The 20,366-nt window shown below is 34.4% G+C and overlaps 1 protein-coding gene across 2 annotated transcripts in view; it reads right to left on the bottom strand.

Annotated features, from left to right (window-relative positions):
- Positions 1–19,306, bottom strand: part of LOC109830677 (putative inactive cysteine synthase 2) — a 34,771-nt gene extending 15,465 nt beyond the window's left edge. Inside the window, exons 1-9 of one of the 2 annotated variants that reach the window (XM_020398021.1) lie at positions 19,018–19,305; positions 15,650–15,759; positions 15,508–15,565; positions 15,157–15,420; positions 14,894–15,031; positions 9,723–9,774; positions 9,556–9,605; positions 6,887–6,946; positions 6,664–6,744 (exon numbers count right to left, since the gene is read on the bottom strand). In XM_020398021.1, coding sequence (XP_020253610.1) covers positions 6,664–6,744; positions 6,887–6,946; positions 9,556–9,605; positions 9,723–9,774; positions 14,894–15,031; positions 15,157–15,420; positions 15,508–15,565; positions 15,650–15,759; positions 19,018–19,230 — 1,026 coding nt within the window. In that variant the 5' untranslated portion in view covers positions 19,231–19,305. Of the gene's footprint in view, positions 1–6,663; positions 6,745–6,886; positions 6,947–9,537; positions 9,606–9,722; positions 9,775–14,893; positions 15,032–15,156; positions 15,421–15,507; positions 15,566–15,649; positions 15,760–19,017 lie in introns of those variants that run through there. The other variant, XM_020398023.1, reaches the window with a different exon arrangement.

Raw genomic sequence — 20,366 nt, 5'->3', positions numbered from 1 at the left:
TGTGACTAAAGATATGGAAAAACTCAAATACTTTCTTGGGATTGAGATTGCATATCAAAAGGACTGTTTGCTTCTATCTCAAAGAAAATATGTATTGGACTTATTAGAAGAAATGGGCTTTTTAGGGTGTAAGCCAGCAAACACTCCCATGAAGGTGAATGTGGATTTGTGACGTAATAATAATCCTCTCCTAGATGATGCAGGCCGATATAGGAGATTGATTGGCAAGTTAATCTATCTTACTGTGACTAGACCTGAAATTACCTTTGAAGTAGGAGTATTGAGCAGGTTTATGCATAAACCTAGAGAGGTTCATTGGACTGCTGCTCTGAGGATTTTAGCTTATGTCAAAAGCTATCCTGAAAAAGGATTATTGTATAAGAAGCATGGACATTTACACATATCTGCCGTTTCTGATGCTGGGTATGCAGGAGACATAGGAGATAGGAAGTCTATTTCTGGATTTTGCACATTTATTGGAGAAAATCTTTTTATTTGGAGGAGCAAGAAACAAGATGTTTCTCGATCTAATGCAGAGGTAAAATACAGGTCTATAGCTCACACTACATGTGAGATGGTATGGTTGCAGAAGCTGTTGACCGAGCTTGATTTTACTCAGCCTGGTCCTATGCCTATGTATTGTGATAACCAGTCCGCTATCTATATTATAAAAAATCCAGTATTTCATGAGAGAACTAAGCACATTGAAGTTGATTTTAACTTTGTTAGAGATAATTCGGAAAAGAAAGTGATCTCTCTTTAGTTCACTCCATCTTCAAAACAGTTAGCTGACATTCTCATTAAAGCTATATCTCCTAAGGTGTTTTCTATTTTATGTAACAAGCTGGGCACGGTTGATATATATGCTCCAGCTTGAGGAGGAGTGTTAGAATTAGTATTTGGGTTATCGAGTCAGGGCTCATTAACCCATTAGCCTATTATCCATATGTAACCCTATATAAACTCATGTTGATGAATAGAATAGAAACTCTCTCTGATTTTCTCACTTCAACACCAAGGTATAACTTCTTTCTCAATATTTTGCTTAGTTTGAAATCTCATGTTGTTAGGAAAAGTTGTAGAGGATCTTTAAATGGTTTGTGAATTCATTTTTGGTATTATTGAATGTTTGTTATTAGAGAGAAAATCCGCAGAATGCCCCTGGCCGGCGATGGGTTACCGCCACCATAAGATCACCTCTAGTATCTGCAGAAGGGGAGGAGGTACGGTCTCTGGGAGATAACAGGAAAAAGAAAGAAAGAAAGAAAGAAACGAATGTAAAGTTAAAAGGAAGAAAAAGAAGATGAGTCAGTATAGAGAAAGAAGAAAGAAATGTCAATTAAGGGAAAATTTTCCCTAAGGCCCCTCGGTCACAAGTTTTATCAAGAACCAAAATGAAATAGAAATATGTTGATTCTTTGAATGGGAAAAGGTAGTTTAACACCCTATACTGAATTGTAAACAAGACCTGGAAGTTAGAACCATAAATAGGTTGGGAAAATTTATTATAGACATTTGTTATTTACACTGCTTGCAACCAGATCCAACTCAACGATGTAAGACAATGTTGGACATGGAATATTATCTATTAGCCCCCTTTGTTTGCCAAAATTTGTTAATAGTATCAAAAAATTGTACAGAAGTGTTATAAAAATTATGATAAAATTTCTAAAATTAGCAATAATCTAGGTGAACCCTTTCTATGGGTGAACGCTTTTTATGGGCCTTAAATATTATTTAACCTTATTTGGACCTAGATTATGGAGTGATTAGTATTAGCTTATATTAAGGTATTAACCTTATAATTTTATTTTATAGAATCTAGTTGATATCAAGGGGGATCAAATTTTGGGAAATTCGTATTTGCTAGAGGTGAGTTCGTTAATCACTAGTATTTTTGTAGTATAAATTGCATAAATATTATATATCTGAATGACCTTGCGCTCAAAAAATAATTATTCTATTATTTACGATGCATATTAATTCGAGCTTTTCTATTATGGCCTAACCAATACTATGATTTTGATTTGTATGAAATAATAAAAGTAATTTGATTTCATATAAAATATGATAAATGATTTTGGTTCTCATGCGATCTTAAATAAATGTGAATATTACTTTATTTGAAAGCTATTGAAGAAAAGAGTATTTTGAATGTGTTTTAATAGTTAACGGATTCAAGGATTTTTTTCATGACTTGGTATCTGATACAAATAGATAAAGTGAATTCCGTAAACTATTTTAACTAAGATGACAAGTTTTACTCTTGTCCAGTTGATTTAGAAGTGTTTAACAATTCGGATAAATGATGTGTTTCTGATTTAGCAAGTGATTTTTTATGTATCCAAAACCCTTAGAAAGTTCACTATGAAGTTTCTGTCTGTGGCTGGCATATAGTGAATACACCTTCATTTGGCCCTTCTATATTTAGCCCTTCTAAAATCTATTCTAGCCCTATTGGGCAATTCTAATTTGGCAAGCAACCTATGACAATTTTAGGTGCATTCTATTCCCGGTAATTATCTATATTGTGATGCGTTTTATATTCCCATGCTACTGGGCTATAATATTCGTGACCTTAGTGTGACCTATGAGGTGATTCTTGCAACTATGTGAATAATTCATCGAGAATTTGAGATGCAACTTTTGATAGTGAATTTGAGAAAATAGTAATCTTTGGTTTTGCAAAAGTTGCGTAGTCCGTTTTCTTTCTCATTATTTATCTTGATTGCAAAAAGTCTAATTTGGGAATGTATGATAGTGAATTCAGTTTACATATAAGAAAGAGTTTTAAATTATTGCATGAAAATACAAATAATATATTCTTTTATGCAATATTTTATCCTCTCAGAATTTCAGGTGCAAAACCTATAATTCAATATTTTTTAGAATTACTATTTTATTAGATACATAGGAACTCTAGTGGGAAATGTTCTCACTGAGCTTTAGTTCACCCTATTGTTTTAATTTTTTTCAAATATGGCGTAGCTTCGTATATAAGCTAGATTTTTTGTTGCGGCATGTTGCTAGGAGGCGTTAATATGGGAAAGTCTCTCTTTTGTGTTATGTATAGCCGAACAACGTACTTTGGTTTTGTGAAATGCTTATAACGGCGAGCTTTCAAGTTGTACGTACTAATTATATATAGTTTGCTATGAACTTCTACCGTCAACAGCAGGTTTATACACTTGGAGAAAAGCTATGTGATATGAAGCGTTAGGATTGACACGTGCATGATACTAGTCTTATGCACGGGTCAATGTTGTCGCGTGCCCCTATTTATAAAGTTCTGTTCTATGTTACCCGGGTACTTCTATAATAAAGCCGTACTCGTACCGAACACGTACCCGACACTTTCCCGTACCCAAACTTCATGGACACTTCTTGAATATATGCATGCATTTATTACAATATGTACTCTATTATACGATATATGTGTTAATTTAAAACACTTGTCAAAGACTTCCTGGACGTAGAGCTTACACTTCACATCCGTCTTTTGAAACTAATGAGATACGGGTCGGGTTCGTTTCAGTCCATACCCAAGTTCAAAACTATATAGTACGGGTCGGGTTCGTTTCAGTCCATACCCAAGTTCAAAACTATATAGTTAATGGGTCGTTTAGATGTCTAAGTAATTTACAACTCACAATAATCAATATGATAAAAGAAACTCAAAAATGTAATCGGGATTTTAATTCTAATGACACATGAAGCGGGAAAATTTTATTCCATGTACATTATTAATTCAATATATATATGTAGTCGTGTCCCCATACCCTACATTTTATAATTTTACCGTGTCCCCTATCCGTACCCGCACCCGTACCAGTACACGTGCCCATTTCCATGCAACTTAGGTTCTGTAGCTGTTTTGGGGCGTGACATGAACTATCAAAAAAACAAACATGCCCTAAGAAGGATATGATCGTGGTTAACTTAACTAAGGAACTAGCCAAAAATCGAAATGGAAGAATAGGATTCACGTAACCGACCCCAAATATTGGGAATAAAGGCTTTGTTATTGGTGTTGTTGTATGTAAAAGATCTAAGAATCATTTTATTTATGGGTCAATCAATTTTCTCAATAATGATTGATTGGCTATCTAGGTATCTTGAAGTCACAGTAACGTTTGCATATTTCGTACAATGTACAGCTGTTACTCCGTGTCAGACTTTTTGAAACTTCCCATGTCAGACACCACCATTAAACACATCCTTGAATTGATACCTAGTATCTCTAGAAATGCAATTCAAACACACTTCAGACACCTGCTATGTCCAGAAATGTGATTAATATTTCATTCCATAAAAGAGAACCAGGAAAGTGAGTACCATTCCTTAAAGCACGTTCCACATAAAAGAACCCACCGCAACTGTTTCTCTAGTAAGTAATTCTGACAGCAAATAGAGTTGCAATAACTAACCCAGTCATGACCAGACCAGGTCTCAAAACAACTGATAAGAGTTGTCTCTGCCATAGCTAACCAATTCAATAAGATGAAGCGCCAGAAGCACGAAGTAACCATGGGTGAGCTTAAATGCCTCCATATGCAATCTCTAAACCATGATTTATTACACAGCTATTTAATTTAATTCCAGAAAACAAATTTAAAATTCTTGTAATATAAACTGAGGTTCTAGTTCCTATGAAGTGTCCCTATAGTTGGCCCCCAAACAAAATCACATTTCAGACATCTATTGCATCAAGATATGTGATTAATTGTCCCTTCCAAACAAGATGACCAAGAGAGTAGGTTTCTTAGAAATGTCTTTGCCATAATTAACCAAGTCGACCATGTCTCGAAACATATGATAAGATGCCTACAAGCATTGGATTTAGTGTTATGTGGTCAAGTTAAACAACAATTTTGATATACAAGTCCACGGAAAGATCCCGCACTGTGGCTGTGGGACACCATTGTGCTTTTAGCAAATGGTTCGTCTAGAGATATCTATGTGGCCAGTAGTAATGGAGAATCACTGAAGTGGTCTTTAATGAAAGCTAAATAATCCCATGACAATGTAATTGGTGATTGCGAACAAAGATACCATGGTTGGGCGCATTTGTTTCATGAGACAGACTCACAAAGTCAAGAAAACAAAATCCTAATGACAATTTAAGCAGGCAAGAAAGAAGGAAACAGCCACTGCACTGCAAATATAAGGAGTATAAGGAAACTGGGTTGACTTCAGTTCACATTTACTATAATACATGGGTTGGCAGTATTATGTTTAGATGCGTAATCTCAAACCAGGTGATTCACATGTTTTCCCATGATAGCTGGCTATGTGTGCTAACCTGAAGCTGGGAAACTATAATATAACTAATAATAGCTACTAGTTTGCTTCTTCTGGTAAACGAAAGAGATTCATTTCCAATAAGGTTTTGCCATACATTCATACATTGGATACAGCTTTTAGTTGAAACATTTGGAAGGTTCTCAATGACATGTTTTTTCATGGTTTCTATTTTGGAGTTGAACTGCGTTCGGCTTTGTGCACATTTGCACATGTTCATATGTGACTTTGATAGTGTGCATGCATGTGTGTCTGAGTGCCTGCACCTGAATGGGCTTTCAGAAATCAATTTAATCTCTATTATTGTACAGTCATCAAAAAGACATTATTCTCCTGATAGCACATTAAAAAATAGTAAGAGTCCAAAACGACATTTTCTTTTTACCTGATAATTTAATCTACATAAATACACGGGACTTGCTAAAAAAACAGGTGGTTTCCATGTGTTATTTGCATTGTCAGAAGTTTAGTGCTCAATAAGCAGACCAACAATATCAAGATAAATCATCATCTTTCTGGTCTTATTATCTTGTAAATGAGGCTGTTTTTATGACTACATGACATGTCATACTGTTTGTATAACCCATGAAAAATTGAATTTCACTTAGTCTTCAGATCCCAGACTTATGCTTTAGATAATGATTTTATTTGTTTATTGGACACGGAAAGAGAATAAAACCACTTCATGATGCTTCTTGACAGTCGACCTTCGAGTAAGCCATCTTCATGATGAGGGAGAAAGGTTTCTTAAACATAAAATAATTGAAAATTCACCAATATGATACATGCATCATTTATGACAAAATAGTAAAAGTCCTATGCAGACAAGTCAATTGTAAGAGCAAAGTCAATCATATGTTAACAATGTATCTCAAGCAAAGTTAACACAGCCTTTTAACATAGACCTTTTAGCCACAAGAAAATCCTCCAGCATAAACTTTGATTTGATTTGAAAAACATTAAATGGAAATAATTTCCAGCTATCAATGATGAGATTGAATCTGAAACATCTTGAAGCTTGTTGCTATGTAAACAATTCAAAATAGCACTTTACCCAGAAGCTTAAGCTAATAGATTATCGACAAAAGTAATATATATCAAGCTTAACCTCTCTGGCTAGATAGAGTCTAAGGACACTTAAACAACCACCCTCCAAAACATCAGAAGTGAGTCTAGAATAATGGGAAGATGTTAGGAATTTATACATGGAATTAAATCATAATTGAGGTAGAATTACCAATGATAAGTCAGCCCCCAATGTGGAGAAGTAAATACTGATTATTATTTTTACGTAATTAAAGAATCTGTTAGATTTAGTGAAAGAAGCAACTTAAGATAAATTCAGAAGAAAATGCTGCTTACTGCTATCAACTTTCCAGCATTTTCAAGCCTTCTTGCCACATGGATTGCAGCAGCAGCAGCAGCTCCCGAAGAAATACCCACCTGGAAAACAACAATATCTTAGTTTAAAAAATTCAACAACACTTAAATGTTTATAATCAGAGATGGATAAGGGTAGTCTTTACCTGGCAGAGAAAGAACAATAATTATTTGTATCCTTGATTTAAGAAATAAATGTGCTTACCAGCAATCCTTCTTTAAGAGCCAATGCTCTTGCTACTTCAACAGCTTCAGCAGTGCTTATCTATGAGGTCAAGAATAGACAAATGTTGTCATTATATTTGTCTATTTTAATAGGAAGAAAAATCATACTTAAGGTGCAAAATAGTCAAGTGAAATTACATGCAACTTAAGGTGCAAAATAGTCAAGTGAAATTACATACAATGTTTCAAAAAGCCTCCACCTAGTCCGCCTAGACCTAGGCAATACCAAAGCCGCCCAATACCAAACCCGCCCGCCTAGCGCCTAGCACCTAGGGGTACCTAGGTTGTTCACCTAGGTTTTGGAAGCGCCTTGGGGAGTGTAAGTTGCTTACGTGGACTACGTCCTTTAGGCCTTGATTATAGTTTCCTATGTTGCAATCTATACATTCTCCAACCTCCAAACTACTCCAGCCTCTAACTATGAACACCTCCTCTACGTCCTCCAAACTTCAACAAACCACCTTTCCCCCCAAAGAAAAAAAATCCGCCTAGACACCAATCCAGCACCTAAGCTTTCTATAATATTGACATTCTATTATTTTAATTAAAAATTAAAAAAAGAAAAACCGCCTAGGCACCTAGGCTCTAGGCGTTGGGTCCGATGCCTAGGCTGCCTACCGCTTTCTGTAACATTGATTACATGTAAGAAAATAAAGCAAGAAAAACTGTGCAGTAACAAAATTCAACAAAGTGCATCTCCTCCCAATTGTAGGTTAAGATAATAAACAATTTTCTTGCTCTACTACTCTTATAATAAGAAAGCATAAGTTGTAATAGCTAATTTGCTACAATAAAAAAGGAAGAAGGAACTAGAGAAATGTAAATGGATTAACCTTTACAGGTTTTTTATCAGTAAAAGTAAATATTTATCAAGAAACAGACACTCAGCATCAATGCCCAGGTAACAAACCTAAGATGTCTGCTCAAGAAGTATAAACAGTGAAAAATGGAATTAGGAAAAGACACTAAATGGCTGAAATTCCATTTAGTTTCATTTTTAAATATGGAATAAATATGAGACACTAAATGGCTGAAATTCCTCTTACTTTCATTTTCAAATATGAAAAAGGGATCTGTGTGTCTCTAGAAAGTTGCCTGTTTTTACTTAAATCTTCAAAAAAAGTTGATTGAAAACAATTATCTTCTCATTTGATAACCTGAATGATGAACGTCACCAAAGAAAAATCCCACAACTTTGCGCTCCCTGAAAATTGCCATAAGGGCTACTGCTTACATCTTTTCTCTCATATCAAAATGGAGTATTGCGCAACTATGCTCTAGAGTCCTGTCATGATCTTTGCAGAAATATGACGAGGGTCTCCTTAAGCTTTTCTAGCTGGACAAAAATTGAACTATTGGATAATAATAGTGTACCAAGTTAAAAAAAGAACACTAAAGGTCCAATAACTCTCTCTCAAACTTCAACGCCTTGTGCATCCCCTTAATTCTGGATGCAGATCCAATGATTTCCATTTTAAAGCTGGAGTTTTGGTGAGTTTCAGGTGCCGCGTGGAGATGCCTAGACTTCCCACTCTCGACAAAAGTTCATAATACTTGCAAAGTTAGCCCTCCCTGTAGTCCAGTCTCCAAGTTAACCTCAGTAAAGGGCAGACTTGTACTACAATTTTTTAAGTCTGTTCTTAAGGTTTCTACAATAACCAACTATACACCCTATCTTTGTGTTCATCATTCATCTTATGCAAAGTAGAACAGCCAAACATTAGCAATATCTTCTGTGTAGGTATCTAGCAATGAGAGTATCCCTTGGCAACAAGAATCAAGGTATCATACAATTTCTCACTCCCTAAGCTGTTCACAAAGGAAGTTGTTAACACAAGCAGGCAGTAAGAATCAACGAGTTTGAAGGTTGATCCATACACATACATACATAAATATTGTACTTAATAATTTACATGTGATCAATGTTGTTTTTTCATTCCCATGTTGCGAGAAAATCACTTGAATTTGAACTAGATACCTAAACAACCCTTTAAAAACACACTTCTGAAACCGGGTATGGGTTGAAATGAGTCTGTCCTATGTCAAGCAAGTTGCAGAAAGTGGATATGAAGTGTAAGCTAGACGTCCAAGATGTTTGGCAAGTGTTTTAACTAAAACATGTATTATATAACTGTGTGCATATATTCAAGGAGTGTCTGAGAAGTGTTGGTGTCGGACAGACGAACACGCATATGAGAGGTTTCACACACGGGGATGGGAGTCAAGATGAGCTGACATGATCGCGGTCTGTTTGGCACTAGTGTACAATCAAATCTAAAAGGGAAGTATGAACCATTATAATAATTTTTATGCTTCCCCTTCACTGGTGAGGATCCAAAGAACAGCCACACACCATCGCTTTATACTAGGTTCCCTATTTAGACCACCCATGTAAGCAGTCAAAGACTAGTATGGTACAGGAGATTCAGCTAGTCACCAACAATCTTAACAGCATCAAACAGAGATGGTAACCTTTCTAGTTAATGTTGTACTAAAAAATGAACATATTAAAAGAAACTAAGTACATCAAAGTATATCAATAACAGGAAACCATCTAAAGCAGTTCAAGAAATATTTGAAGGAAAGACAAAAAATGAAATGGAACTAGGAAAATACAACACAGAAATATACTTGAATTAGAGGTTAGACCTTCATGACCTCATCAAGCAACTTAACATCAAGAATGCTTGGCACATAACCTACAAAAGCACAGAAAACAATAGATACTTAAACAATAAGATGTAACAGTACAAAAAATTTAAGAAAAGTAAGTACTAATCTTCTTGGCAAATATGTCGTAAACCACTACTGTTTACCTGGACTTCCTCCAGAAATTATGCTTGTTTCTGCAGGTTCTACTCCAATAACCTGACAACAAAAGAGAGAGCAGAGTTATGCATGGCAGCTCAGCTATAGAGTTTTAAACAAAGGTCCCAGAATGATAACAAGGTTAAACTTAGTATAATAGATTATCATAATGGAACCAAACTAAAAATGGAATGTTAAATTATACTGAAATATAAAAGAAGGAAGAGACCAATAAAATCTGACATCAAGTTTAGTAATTAGTAATTGTTTCAAATGGAAGTTCAAAATATATTGAAGTTCCAGCCTAGAGTAGGTCGCACAATGGTGGATACTAAAAGGATCAGAACAACAGTTTTGCATCGGCAACGCGAGACTTTCAGCATTTATCTTATGATACATGCTAAGCTTTGTTTGCGCATGCTTATTACTTCCTTTTCCTAATCTTATAATAGAAAAACAAGAAAAAAGAGCCTTTATCCCGGATTTTGGGATCATCCACATATATCCATCTCTTCCACTGAGCCCTATTAAAATCCATACCCCTGATGAAATTAACAGCTACCATGTCCGTCTAATTCTCTATTCATGTTTTTAATGTCTACTCCTCTATCTCAACAGTCCATTAACTAGGATCCTATCACTCATTCCAGAAACGTGCAATTATTAACCTTTGTTGCACATAGACAAACAAGCTAAATGTTGTTCTCTTTATTTCTTCTGGAAACGCTAATCCCTTACCTGTCATTTAGTCTGTCATCACTCTCGATCTTAGCATTCATCTTTCACCAACATTCACCTTATGAACATGTTATTTCATGAATGCTGCAATTCTAACTCATAACACATTGCTCGTTCTACCATCTTCCATATAGAAAGTTTCTTTTAATTTCATGCATATTCCATGATCACACAGTCTGATAGAAAATTTTCTCCACTTTCACCATCCTGCTTCGCTCTTTAAGCATATCATTTTTCAATCTCTTGACCATGATGAATGATGCATTCTAAGCATGGAAAATGGTATTACCAAGCAACACAGATCCTACCTTCCGTTTCCCAGTCAGTTTATGCTATAATAAAATTTACAAAGTTTTAAGAACTTGCTTATACATGTAAAGTGATTTTGAAGGCTTACTGAGAACAAAATAAGTTACAGAATCAAAAAGAAGATAGGCACGTTAAATGAAATGGCTCAAGGGACCTATGTGACACTGAAGCAATAAAAATTTGCTACGTGGTTACTGGGACGAGTGATGTCTATAATCTAATTAATAAGCTCCACAGACCAGAGCTAACCCACTATTATCCCTTAATCATTATGCACAATTGGAATTTAAAATTTTACTTAACCAATTTGACAAACCTGCGAAAGACGTTTATCAAGTTTTTTTTTGCAACCCTCAAACAGGAAAGTAATTTTCAAGTAAAAAAATAATAATGTGAGGCACTAACAACTGGTTAAAAGCATTGTTTTAAATATCCTTGACATGGCCCGATATATCTCTTGATATATCCTTTTACAGGGCTTGCCGCAACCGATATGGTCTCTAAATATCCTTTATTGCTTTTTGGCTATTTTGGATGATATGTCCCCTGATATGGCCGATATATCAACCAATATGTGGACCGACATATCTTTTTATATGGCTTGTCACAAAATATTATATAGTGTTTGACAATTTTTGGGCAAGATATCATGATTTCCTCATTATATCAAATGACATTTTACCCTAAAAAAATCAGATCAAATGTTGCAAAGTTGATTTGTACTTTTGTTTATTTTACAAGGTTAATTAGTGATCCTAAACATATATTATTCACATTTTATATGTTTAGATTTCATTACATATGTCGAGATTACATTTTAGTACATTATACTATATATACAAACATCAGTTATGGCATTCCGATATTTACCACATATCCCCGATATTTCTCTGATATCCGCAATCTGATATGAATTTTGGTCATCCGATATTTTCCCGATATCCGATATTTAAAACATTAGTTAAAAGTCAATTGGTTTTCAAACTAACTAAAATGCTCACCCCGCCTTTGTTTCTGATTGTTAGTGCTTGACAACTATCCATCTTGCACTAGATAATAAGTAATAGCTATGTTGCAAAGATATGGACATCAGCACATATGCAGGACAAAATAGCACTTGGAAAGTATAGAAAATAGACACGATACGCATGAGAACCTGTGTCAAACATAACATGACTTCACAATAGAACTGTGTGCAATATGTTGGCTAATAGAGTTATTTTAGTCCAAAACGTGTCATGGGAAACTGGAAAAATAACTACATATTCCCTTATGAAAACCTGTGACAGCTACATAAAGCGTTCCAGATCTAAAACAACACAACTGATTTCACTTAAGCCAGCATAATTATTGCCCATTCTCATGAAGACTATTAGCTCTAGCATGAAATGCAATTATCCAAAACAGATCCCTAGTAGATTCAGTCAAATAAACAACACAACTGATTTCACCTGAGCCAGCATTAATATTGGCCATTCTCATGAAGACTATTAGCTCTAGCATGAAATCAATGTTGAAAATAACGAGAATGAGTTATGTAATACTTGGCCTCCTGTTAAGAGTTAAGGAATAAAACGCAAAAAAATGTAACACATAAAATAGATTATATTATTTATTAATTGTATAGATATTTTATAAATACTAACAATTCATAATGACTTTAATACTTAGAATCATCTAAGTTTTCAAACATAACATAACAATTATCAAATAGAAAAATAGAGTATCACAATTTCTTAACAAAAATTAGTCATACATGACAAACAATCATTCCAAAAAGCGTCATCAAATGCTTAAATACGTTAACATCATCAATATTAAGGCAATAAAAACAAGTCTAAACATTTTCAACTCTCGAGTTCTCAACTTCACAAAAATATTCTAATTCCTATCAAGTTCACTACATCAACCAAGCTAAACATAACTATGTAATAACAGTAAGAAATTTTGCATATACAGAGATTGCGTGCAAACTTAATTTCATAAACTCTAGTATTAACTAAAAGCTAGAAACTGAGACCTAATCAAAATCAAGTAGTAACTAAAAGTAATTATCTATCCAACACAATTAACCCAGTAATTAATCTCGGTACTCTAATTTTGTGACATATCTTAAAAATTTATGTTGGAGGGTAATAAAGCAACAAGTCTGATATGATTTATGGTAAATTAGCAATAAAAAAATTAGAATTTGGAAGGTAAATTTAGAATCACTATTTATTAAAAAGATATAAACTGAGATGCCCAATACATAACTATAAAATAAAAAATTTACCTCACTGGAATCACAGAAGCTGCCAATAGCTGGAGAAGTTTCAAAGGAGGCAAAGAGCTAGGGTTTGAATTGGAGGAGGTGAAGAGATCGCATATTTGCAAAAAGAAAATAGGGTGATCGGTACTAAAAGGGGAACGGTTTAAATGATTTGGACGGTGGAGATGCATCAAAGCATCCTAATCAGAGATGCAATTTAACTTAAAAATCTCATGTTAACTGATTTTATAACGTGTCGCACATTTAACGCAATTTAACACGTTTTTTTGGGTAAAATAGTTTCAGGATTAAATGGGTGTTACCTAACAAGAGGGCACTGTTAAGTCACAAAATGGGTTATAACGGGTTATATAACGGGTTTTTTTAACACTACATGAAATGTAATTCTCATGAAGATACAATTATGTTTTAATTGAGGATCTATGCTTTCAGTTGCTGGTAATGTATCCAAAAAAGGGGAATAACATTAAAGGGATTTCTCAATATTAGTCCCTATAATCTTTAATATTTTTTAAATTAGGCCATCAAATAATTGAAATTGTTATTAGGTACCTCATTTCCTATAAGTTGTTTCAAAATTACTCGCTCAAATCATTGAAATTGCTATGAGGCTCCCCAATTCTGGTAACTTGGAATGAACCAAGTGCAGCAATACAACATATAAGAATTGGGGACCTGACAGCAATTTCAATGATTTTAGGAACTAATTTCAAAATATTTAAGATTTAAGGGACTAATATTGAAAAAAACCAAAATTAAAATGAAAGAAAAAGTCAAAGGCATATTGTAGTGATAATTTCTGTAATATGAAATAAAATGAGATGAACTATCATAAGATATCATAAACAGACTAGATAATATAGCAGAGGATACACTAACATCAACAGATCCTAAATAGAATACATGAAACTGCCAAGACTCTCGCAACAAACTACAGTAATTACAACGATATCAAGAACTTGAGAAATACAGTATTGACAGATAAAAGTAAGCACAGAAGTTAAGAAACCACCACTAACAATTTTCTAGTCCAAAAACTTTAAGGGTTGACTTTTGCATGACAATCCCTAACCTGCTTACATTATCCAATAGTATAGGAAGAAATTTCATTGCATACAGCCTTCCTTTTTACTTCCTTTTGATCATCAGAAATGATAATAAAGTTATACCTACTATTTGTCCATTGATTGTAATTATTTGTACCATTCAAGGATCAGAATAGGTTACCGCCCCACAGAAAAGAATTCAGAAATCAAGCTACTTTTCTGCTCTCCTGTCCATCGCGTCTAAGAAAATACTTTCTCCTCTACGTTCCAACAATTGCCTGAATATTCATTTCAATACCCTCAATTGCCTTTCCCTGAGATTCCCTGGTCAGAATTTTGATTCAACCCGTGAAGGGGGGATTTTTATCTTGATTGAATAAATTTTCTGAAGATCAATTTCAACACAAAATCATGTTATGCAGCCGCTAATTTCCCCCATTCTGATGCCATGAAATTACTTTATCCACACCTTATGATGACATCAAATCACCTTCAGTTGGATCCAAGAACTAACACTTGGGAAACAATTTCAAGGTGCGCAGAGTAAATGTTTTATAAAATATTATGTTATCATCATTTTGATTATCATCATTTTCAAGAAACTAGTCAGATACCGGATCACTGCTGATATAAGTTGTTTTTTTCAATATAGCATATTTGAAAATGATCAAGGATGCAAAAGACAGGACTTCAAACTCAGTGCTGAGAGGATAGAGCTCACCAGGTAAACAATTCAGGGAGAAATTTGAAGAAAAATAATAAACAAGAACTGAACAACAAGATCAAGAAAGTCAATAGAGAGAGATGTCCATACCTTGATATCTCTGTTCATCATTTTCAGATAACGCCCTGTACCTGTGATAGTACCACCTGTCCCAATGCTAGCGATAAATATATCAACGCCGCCCAATGTATCCTCCCATATTTCTGGACCTGTGGTTTCAAAGTGAATCTGTAATCTATTTAGATGCAATCTTAACATAATTTATACATTTAAAAGATGTACTTTAAAACAATGTATAATGCTATTTCAACAAAAAAGGAAAAGAAGGAACACAGTAAAAATGGGGCATCAACCTCAGAGTTCGCCAGATTATCAAACTGCTGAAACATGTAGGCATTTGGCGTCCGCTCAACTATTTCATTAGCCTTGTCCACTGCTCCTTTTAAACCTTTTGCTGGATCTGTTAAAATTATCTCTGCTCCAAGTGCGCGAAGAAGAATACGTCTCTCTAGATTTATTGATGCAGGCATGGTCACAATGAGCCTATATCCCCTGGCAGCAGCAACAAAGGCAATACCAACTCCTGTATTTCCACTAGTTGGTTCAACTAAAGTGGTCTGTGATCAAATGGAACTTGCTTATGATGGACGTGGTGTATAGCTGATATAGCTGATAATGGCTCTTTTTAATGCAAAAAAGCTTACCGTTCCTCGTGAAATAAGTCCTTTGTCTTCGGCATTGTTTATCATGCTACATCCAATCCTGTATAGTATCACAATCCATGTTAACAAACTTTTGCGCAGCGTTAAATGGCTCAAATAATAAAGCTATTTTGATTGTAATTACCTATCTTTGACACTTCTACAGGGTTCCATAGACTCGAGTTTTGCAGCAATATTAGCCACACAATCGTCAACGACATTGTTGAGATATATCATTGGCGTTCTCCCAATTAACTGATCAAGAAGTCAGAAATTAAGAATGAAAAAGATATTTCTTCATCATACTGAAGTAACATAAAAGAGACATACTTAATTTCTTGAAAACGTCAATCCGTAATTTCAAGAAAACTACTCCCAAAATTTCAAAGAATTTCACTTAAAATGAGCAACAGTTTACTGGATTTTCATCGATATACTACCGGCAAAAGTCGATAGTACCACCAATGGACTAAAGAATCTGGAAGAACTTGATCGATTAAAATTTAGAGTGCTATAATTTGATATGGTACAAAATATTATGCAGATCATCCTCTCTTTATTCAAAATAAGGGGAGAAGAGAGTTTATTGATAGTGCATGTGAATGATATGGTCATTATCAGAGACTGGTAGTTTGTGATTGAACATGTGAAAAGCTAACCTTCCGTGGAAACTGAGATTAAGGATTTGGAAATAGAGGTTGGGAGATCAAAAACAAAGAATCTTTTTTTTCACAGATAAAGTATTTTCTTGATCTCTTGCATAAAACTAGAAAATATGGGTGCATACAAGCTACGATTGAACTGAAAGTTACCTTCAATTAAGTATATCCCGTGGTGAAAGTCTCAAGGATCATGGACAGAATCAGTGACTTGTAGGTAAAACTTCTAAATTTCTATTTCACCTGTCCCGAAATTGCTTGTGTTTCTGTGAAATTGGTGCTCTAGGCCAAATTGATGGATCACTCTTACCGCAAGGTTTCTCATTTGTACACCTAATTCTCATGTTTAGGCTGTATTATTTTTGGGCTTTGATGGAGAATGACCCATTGATTATCACCGGTCCACTATAAGTTATTGACTGACCGTGAAAGAAAACCCAGTTACATGAAAGAATTAATTAAAAATCAGATCCTGTTTCAATCTAGTTCTGACAGTCAATATAGATCTATGGACATGGTATAGCTTAAGTACTTTGGTTCAGATCCTCCTTCAAACATTGGTCAAATAACCTTAATTTTCTATGCCTCCACTATAGAACAAGCTAAGTTGCATGGGTACGGGTATAGGTGATGGCAAATTTGCAAAATGTAGGGTACAAGGACACGACTATATATATGTATGTTATGTATATTTATATGTATTAAAATTTACATAAGACCAATATTGCTTTTAAATTTAGTAGGGTCCAGGGACATGACTATTAGATAAGATCAATAATGTTTTTTTCTCATTTACATAAGATCATTATATAAGAAATAAATGTGAAGTGTAGAATATATGTCAAAGAGGTGTATGAGAAGTGTTTTAAATTAAAACATGTATATGCTTGAACGAATGAAATATATTCAAGAAGTTACAGTATGGGTACGGGTACGGCTTCCAATAGAAGTACCCAGGTGACATAAAGAACAAGGTAACATCAATATAGCAAGCAATCTTGATCAAGATGACAAGTACAAAGAAATTCATTCTCTGCCATTGCTTCCATCCCAATTCATTTATCCTCAATAGCAAAGGAAGCAGAGCTTCCATCACGTTTGGTCTCCTCTTCATTCTTGCTCGTTAATATCCTAACCTCGACCTCCAGTAGTTCTCAAAAGCTAGTTCAATTTAGTCTCCATCTGTGTTATAACATCGTCAGCCTGATGCAAGTTGGACTTAAACAAAAAGAAAATTAAGAGGGAGTAATTTAGAATTATTTAAGAAAATTGATGGACTGATTTCAAAGTATGATATTTCATAGACCCATCTCAAAATATAGATAATTGGGGGATGAAATAAAAAGCTCATTCTTAAATTTAAAGCCTTCACTTTTGAGGAAATAAAAATAATAACCTGTAAGTGCATTTCTCATTAATATTTCATTTAAGGAAAGGAACACAATCAAAAAGTTGGTGCTGCTTAGTTGCTTAGTGATGCTTAGTTGCTTCAAAAGCCTTTTAAAAAATTCAAACAGTAATAGAAAATTAATGGATTTCATGGAAGTCTAAATCAAATTCATGATATTGCTCGTAATTTCAAGCTAATGATTTCAGAAAATGACTCTACACAGAGTATATTGCAAATTATAAATTATACTTTTATATAAGTGGCATCAACAGATAATTCTCCTATTCGGAAGTATTCTCTAGATAATATATAAAAGACGTCAAGAAATCTCTATCCTATAGCTAATTGTCTTCTCAAGCTAGGTATGTCCTTAACTAATCACCTTTCCTAAACAAAAGTCCAAAGACAAGGCAGCATAGACAATGGCAATAGTGAAGGTGATATTGATAGCTACAAGAATAGGGGCAAGGCTTTAAAATATTGGGGAAATATCGGACGGTCAAACTCTATATCGGATTACGGATATTGGGGAAAAATTGGAGATACGTAGTAAATAGCCATGTCGAATGATTCGTATATAAAATATAATCTTAAAATGTAATCTAAACACACTTAATGAAATATGAGAATACATAAACATAAGTGTAAATAATATATATTTAGGATCATAAACCAACAAAAACACCTTTCTGCCAAATTTTTGGGGTTGACTACTTGAATCTTATTCTTCCACTCAATTCTATTAAGGGCTATCTACTTCATTATGTTCGATACTATCATATCCTTCATACTTGTTTCCGACCAAGTTCTCTTTAACCTACATTCTAAACTTCCTTGTGCCATTAATTAGAATACTACTACTCCTCTGAATTGTTGTAATATAATGGCCTTCATTACTGTGACTACAGCATTTCAATTCTTTCTGAACAACCTCTCACTTCCTATGGTTGAACTCAATTTTCCTATCATGTCTCTTAGTGTATACATGCATACTAATTGCATCGTTCTTATTTTTCCCAAACTAATTTTTTGCACATATTTCTTAATTTTCCAACATTCTGATCTACATAGGATCGTTGGTCTTATAGTTGTCACATAGACTATTCCAGTCAGTTTCTTTCTAAGTTACTATTATGGAGTAGAATAGTATAAAACCTGGAAAAGATAAAAGCATTATCAAACTGTACGCGAACACACCCCACACAGACAAAAAGCAAGGAAGAAGGAAAGAAAAATTTTATTAGGAATATTATTTTTAAAAACAAAACCCATTAAAAACTAAGCCCTCACTAGCAATAATCTTATCCCGATTGAAACCATTATAAGCTTCCTCGCTAAATAAGGCCAAACAGTTTCACATTTTACACAAGAAATCAACCCAGATCAAAAAAAAGGTACAGTGAGCCCACCTGAAGATCAACCAAAATTACAACGAAGAAAGTAGAAGAAACAGAATATTAGAACCTGGGTGACGTCCTCAGCGATGTTGACAGTGTCGAGCTCCTCCCTGCTGTGAAAAGAGACAGCTTTTGCAAAGATAGCAGCAGACATGGGTTTTCTAATTTTAGCAGAGTGGAGTTTGTTGCCATGGGTTATTTTGATGGGAAAATAACGTGAAATTATTGGGAGTCGGAGAGAGGATAAGGGAAGAAGGGGAGGAGCAGTGGATAAAGCCATTGGTGGATTTTTGTGCTGAGGTTTTAGAGGGGTTTTGCGTTGGAGAAGTGAGGGGAAATTGGAGAATAGGGGAGGATAACGCTGGACCGGGTTACGTTCGGGTCGGGTTACGCTCTTTAACGGGTTAGGTTTTATTTTTCTTGCGTGTCTGTCCGGCACTTGGTCAAGCCCGATTCCGCCTTCATAGTCCGGGTTACGCTCCTTAACGGGTTAGGTTTGGATAGAGATCGAAACACCCAAAAAAAATTCCCATAGGGCAGGTGTGGTTAGGCGGGCTTGAAAACTCGCTTCAGCTATTCGAAATTATAAAGGAACTGAAACTGTGTGGGTGGGCTGGAGATTGAGAATTGTTCCCCTTTTGCGGCTAGGGGGGTTATTGGTTCGGATATTTTGGGGATAATGGGATAATTTTGGGGATTCTATTTTATAGTGTTATTCATTAGGACAATGGAATAAGGATAATACCTTTTTGTGTTAGGGCATCTCCAACAGTTTCTCTAAAATTTTCTTCAAAATGGGGAAGCAAAAGTCATATTCTCCAACTAATTTTTACACCAATTCGAACAGCTTCCCTATTTTGAAGAATCTCTTTTTTCCTCCAAATATTTGGAGAATGCTGCAGATTTGGGGAAGCTTCCCAATTTTTTCTCCCCATCCCTATTTTGGGGAATGAGATGTGGAATCCGTTGGACCAAAAAACTAACTAAATTCTCCAAAAGTGAGAAATGGAAAAGCTGTTAGAGATGCTCTTATTGGTTTTTTGGAATACTAGTGAGACAATTACACCACTTGGGATAAAATTACTCCACTCATATACAAAAATTTTATCCCAATAGTAAAATTTTACCCCATCCTCCATATTAGAATAATGTTGTTCCACTTTGAAGGCAATTGGGATAATTTTAAAATATTTTTATATTACTTAACTAATACATGCAATTATATTATAAATATATGACATGATATATAAAATATAACATATATTAATATTTTAATGACATAATTTAATAACATATATTAATAATATTATATAATAGTAATTATAGTATATCATATTTATTATAATATTATATAATATTGTAATAACATATATTAATAATATTATGTAATATATTATTATATAATATTAATTAGTA

Source organism: Asparagus officinalis, chromosome 2 (genome assembly GCF_001876935.1).
Source record: "Asparagus officinalis chromosome 2, Aspof.V1, whole genome shotgun sequence".
NCBI lineage: Eukaryota > Viridiplantae > Streptophyta > Magnoliopsida > Asparagales > Asparagaceae > Asparagus > Asparagus officinalis.
The sequence above is the reverse complement of the archived record's forward strand: the minus strand, read 5'-3'. Positions and strand labels throughout refer to the sequence as shown.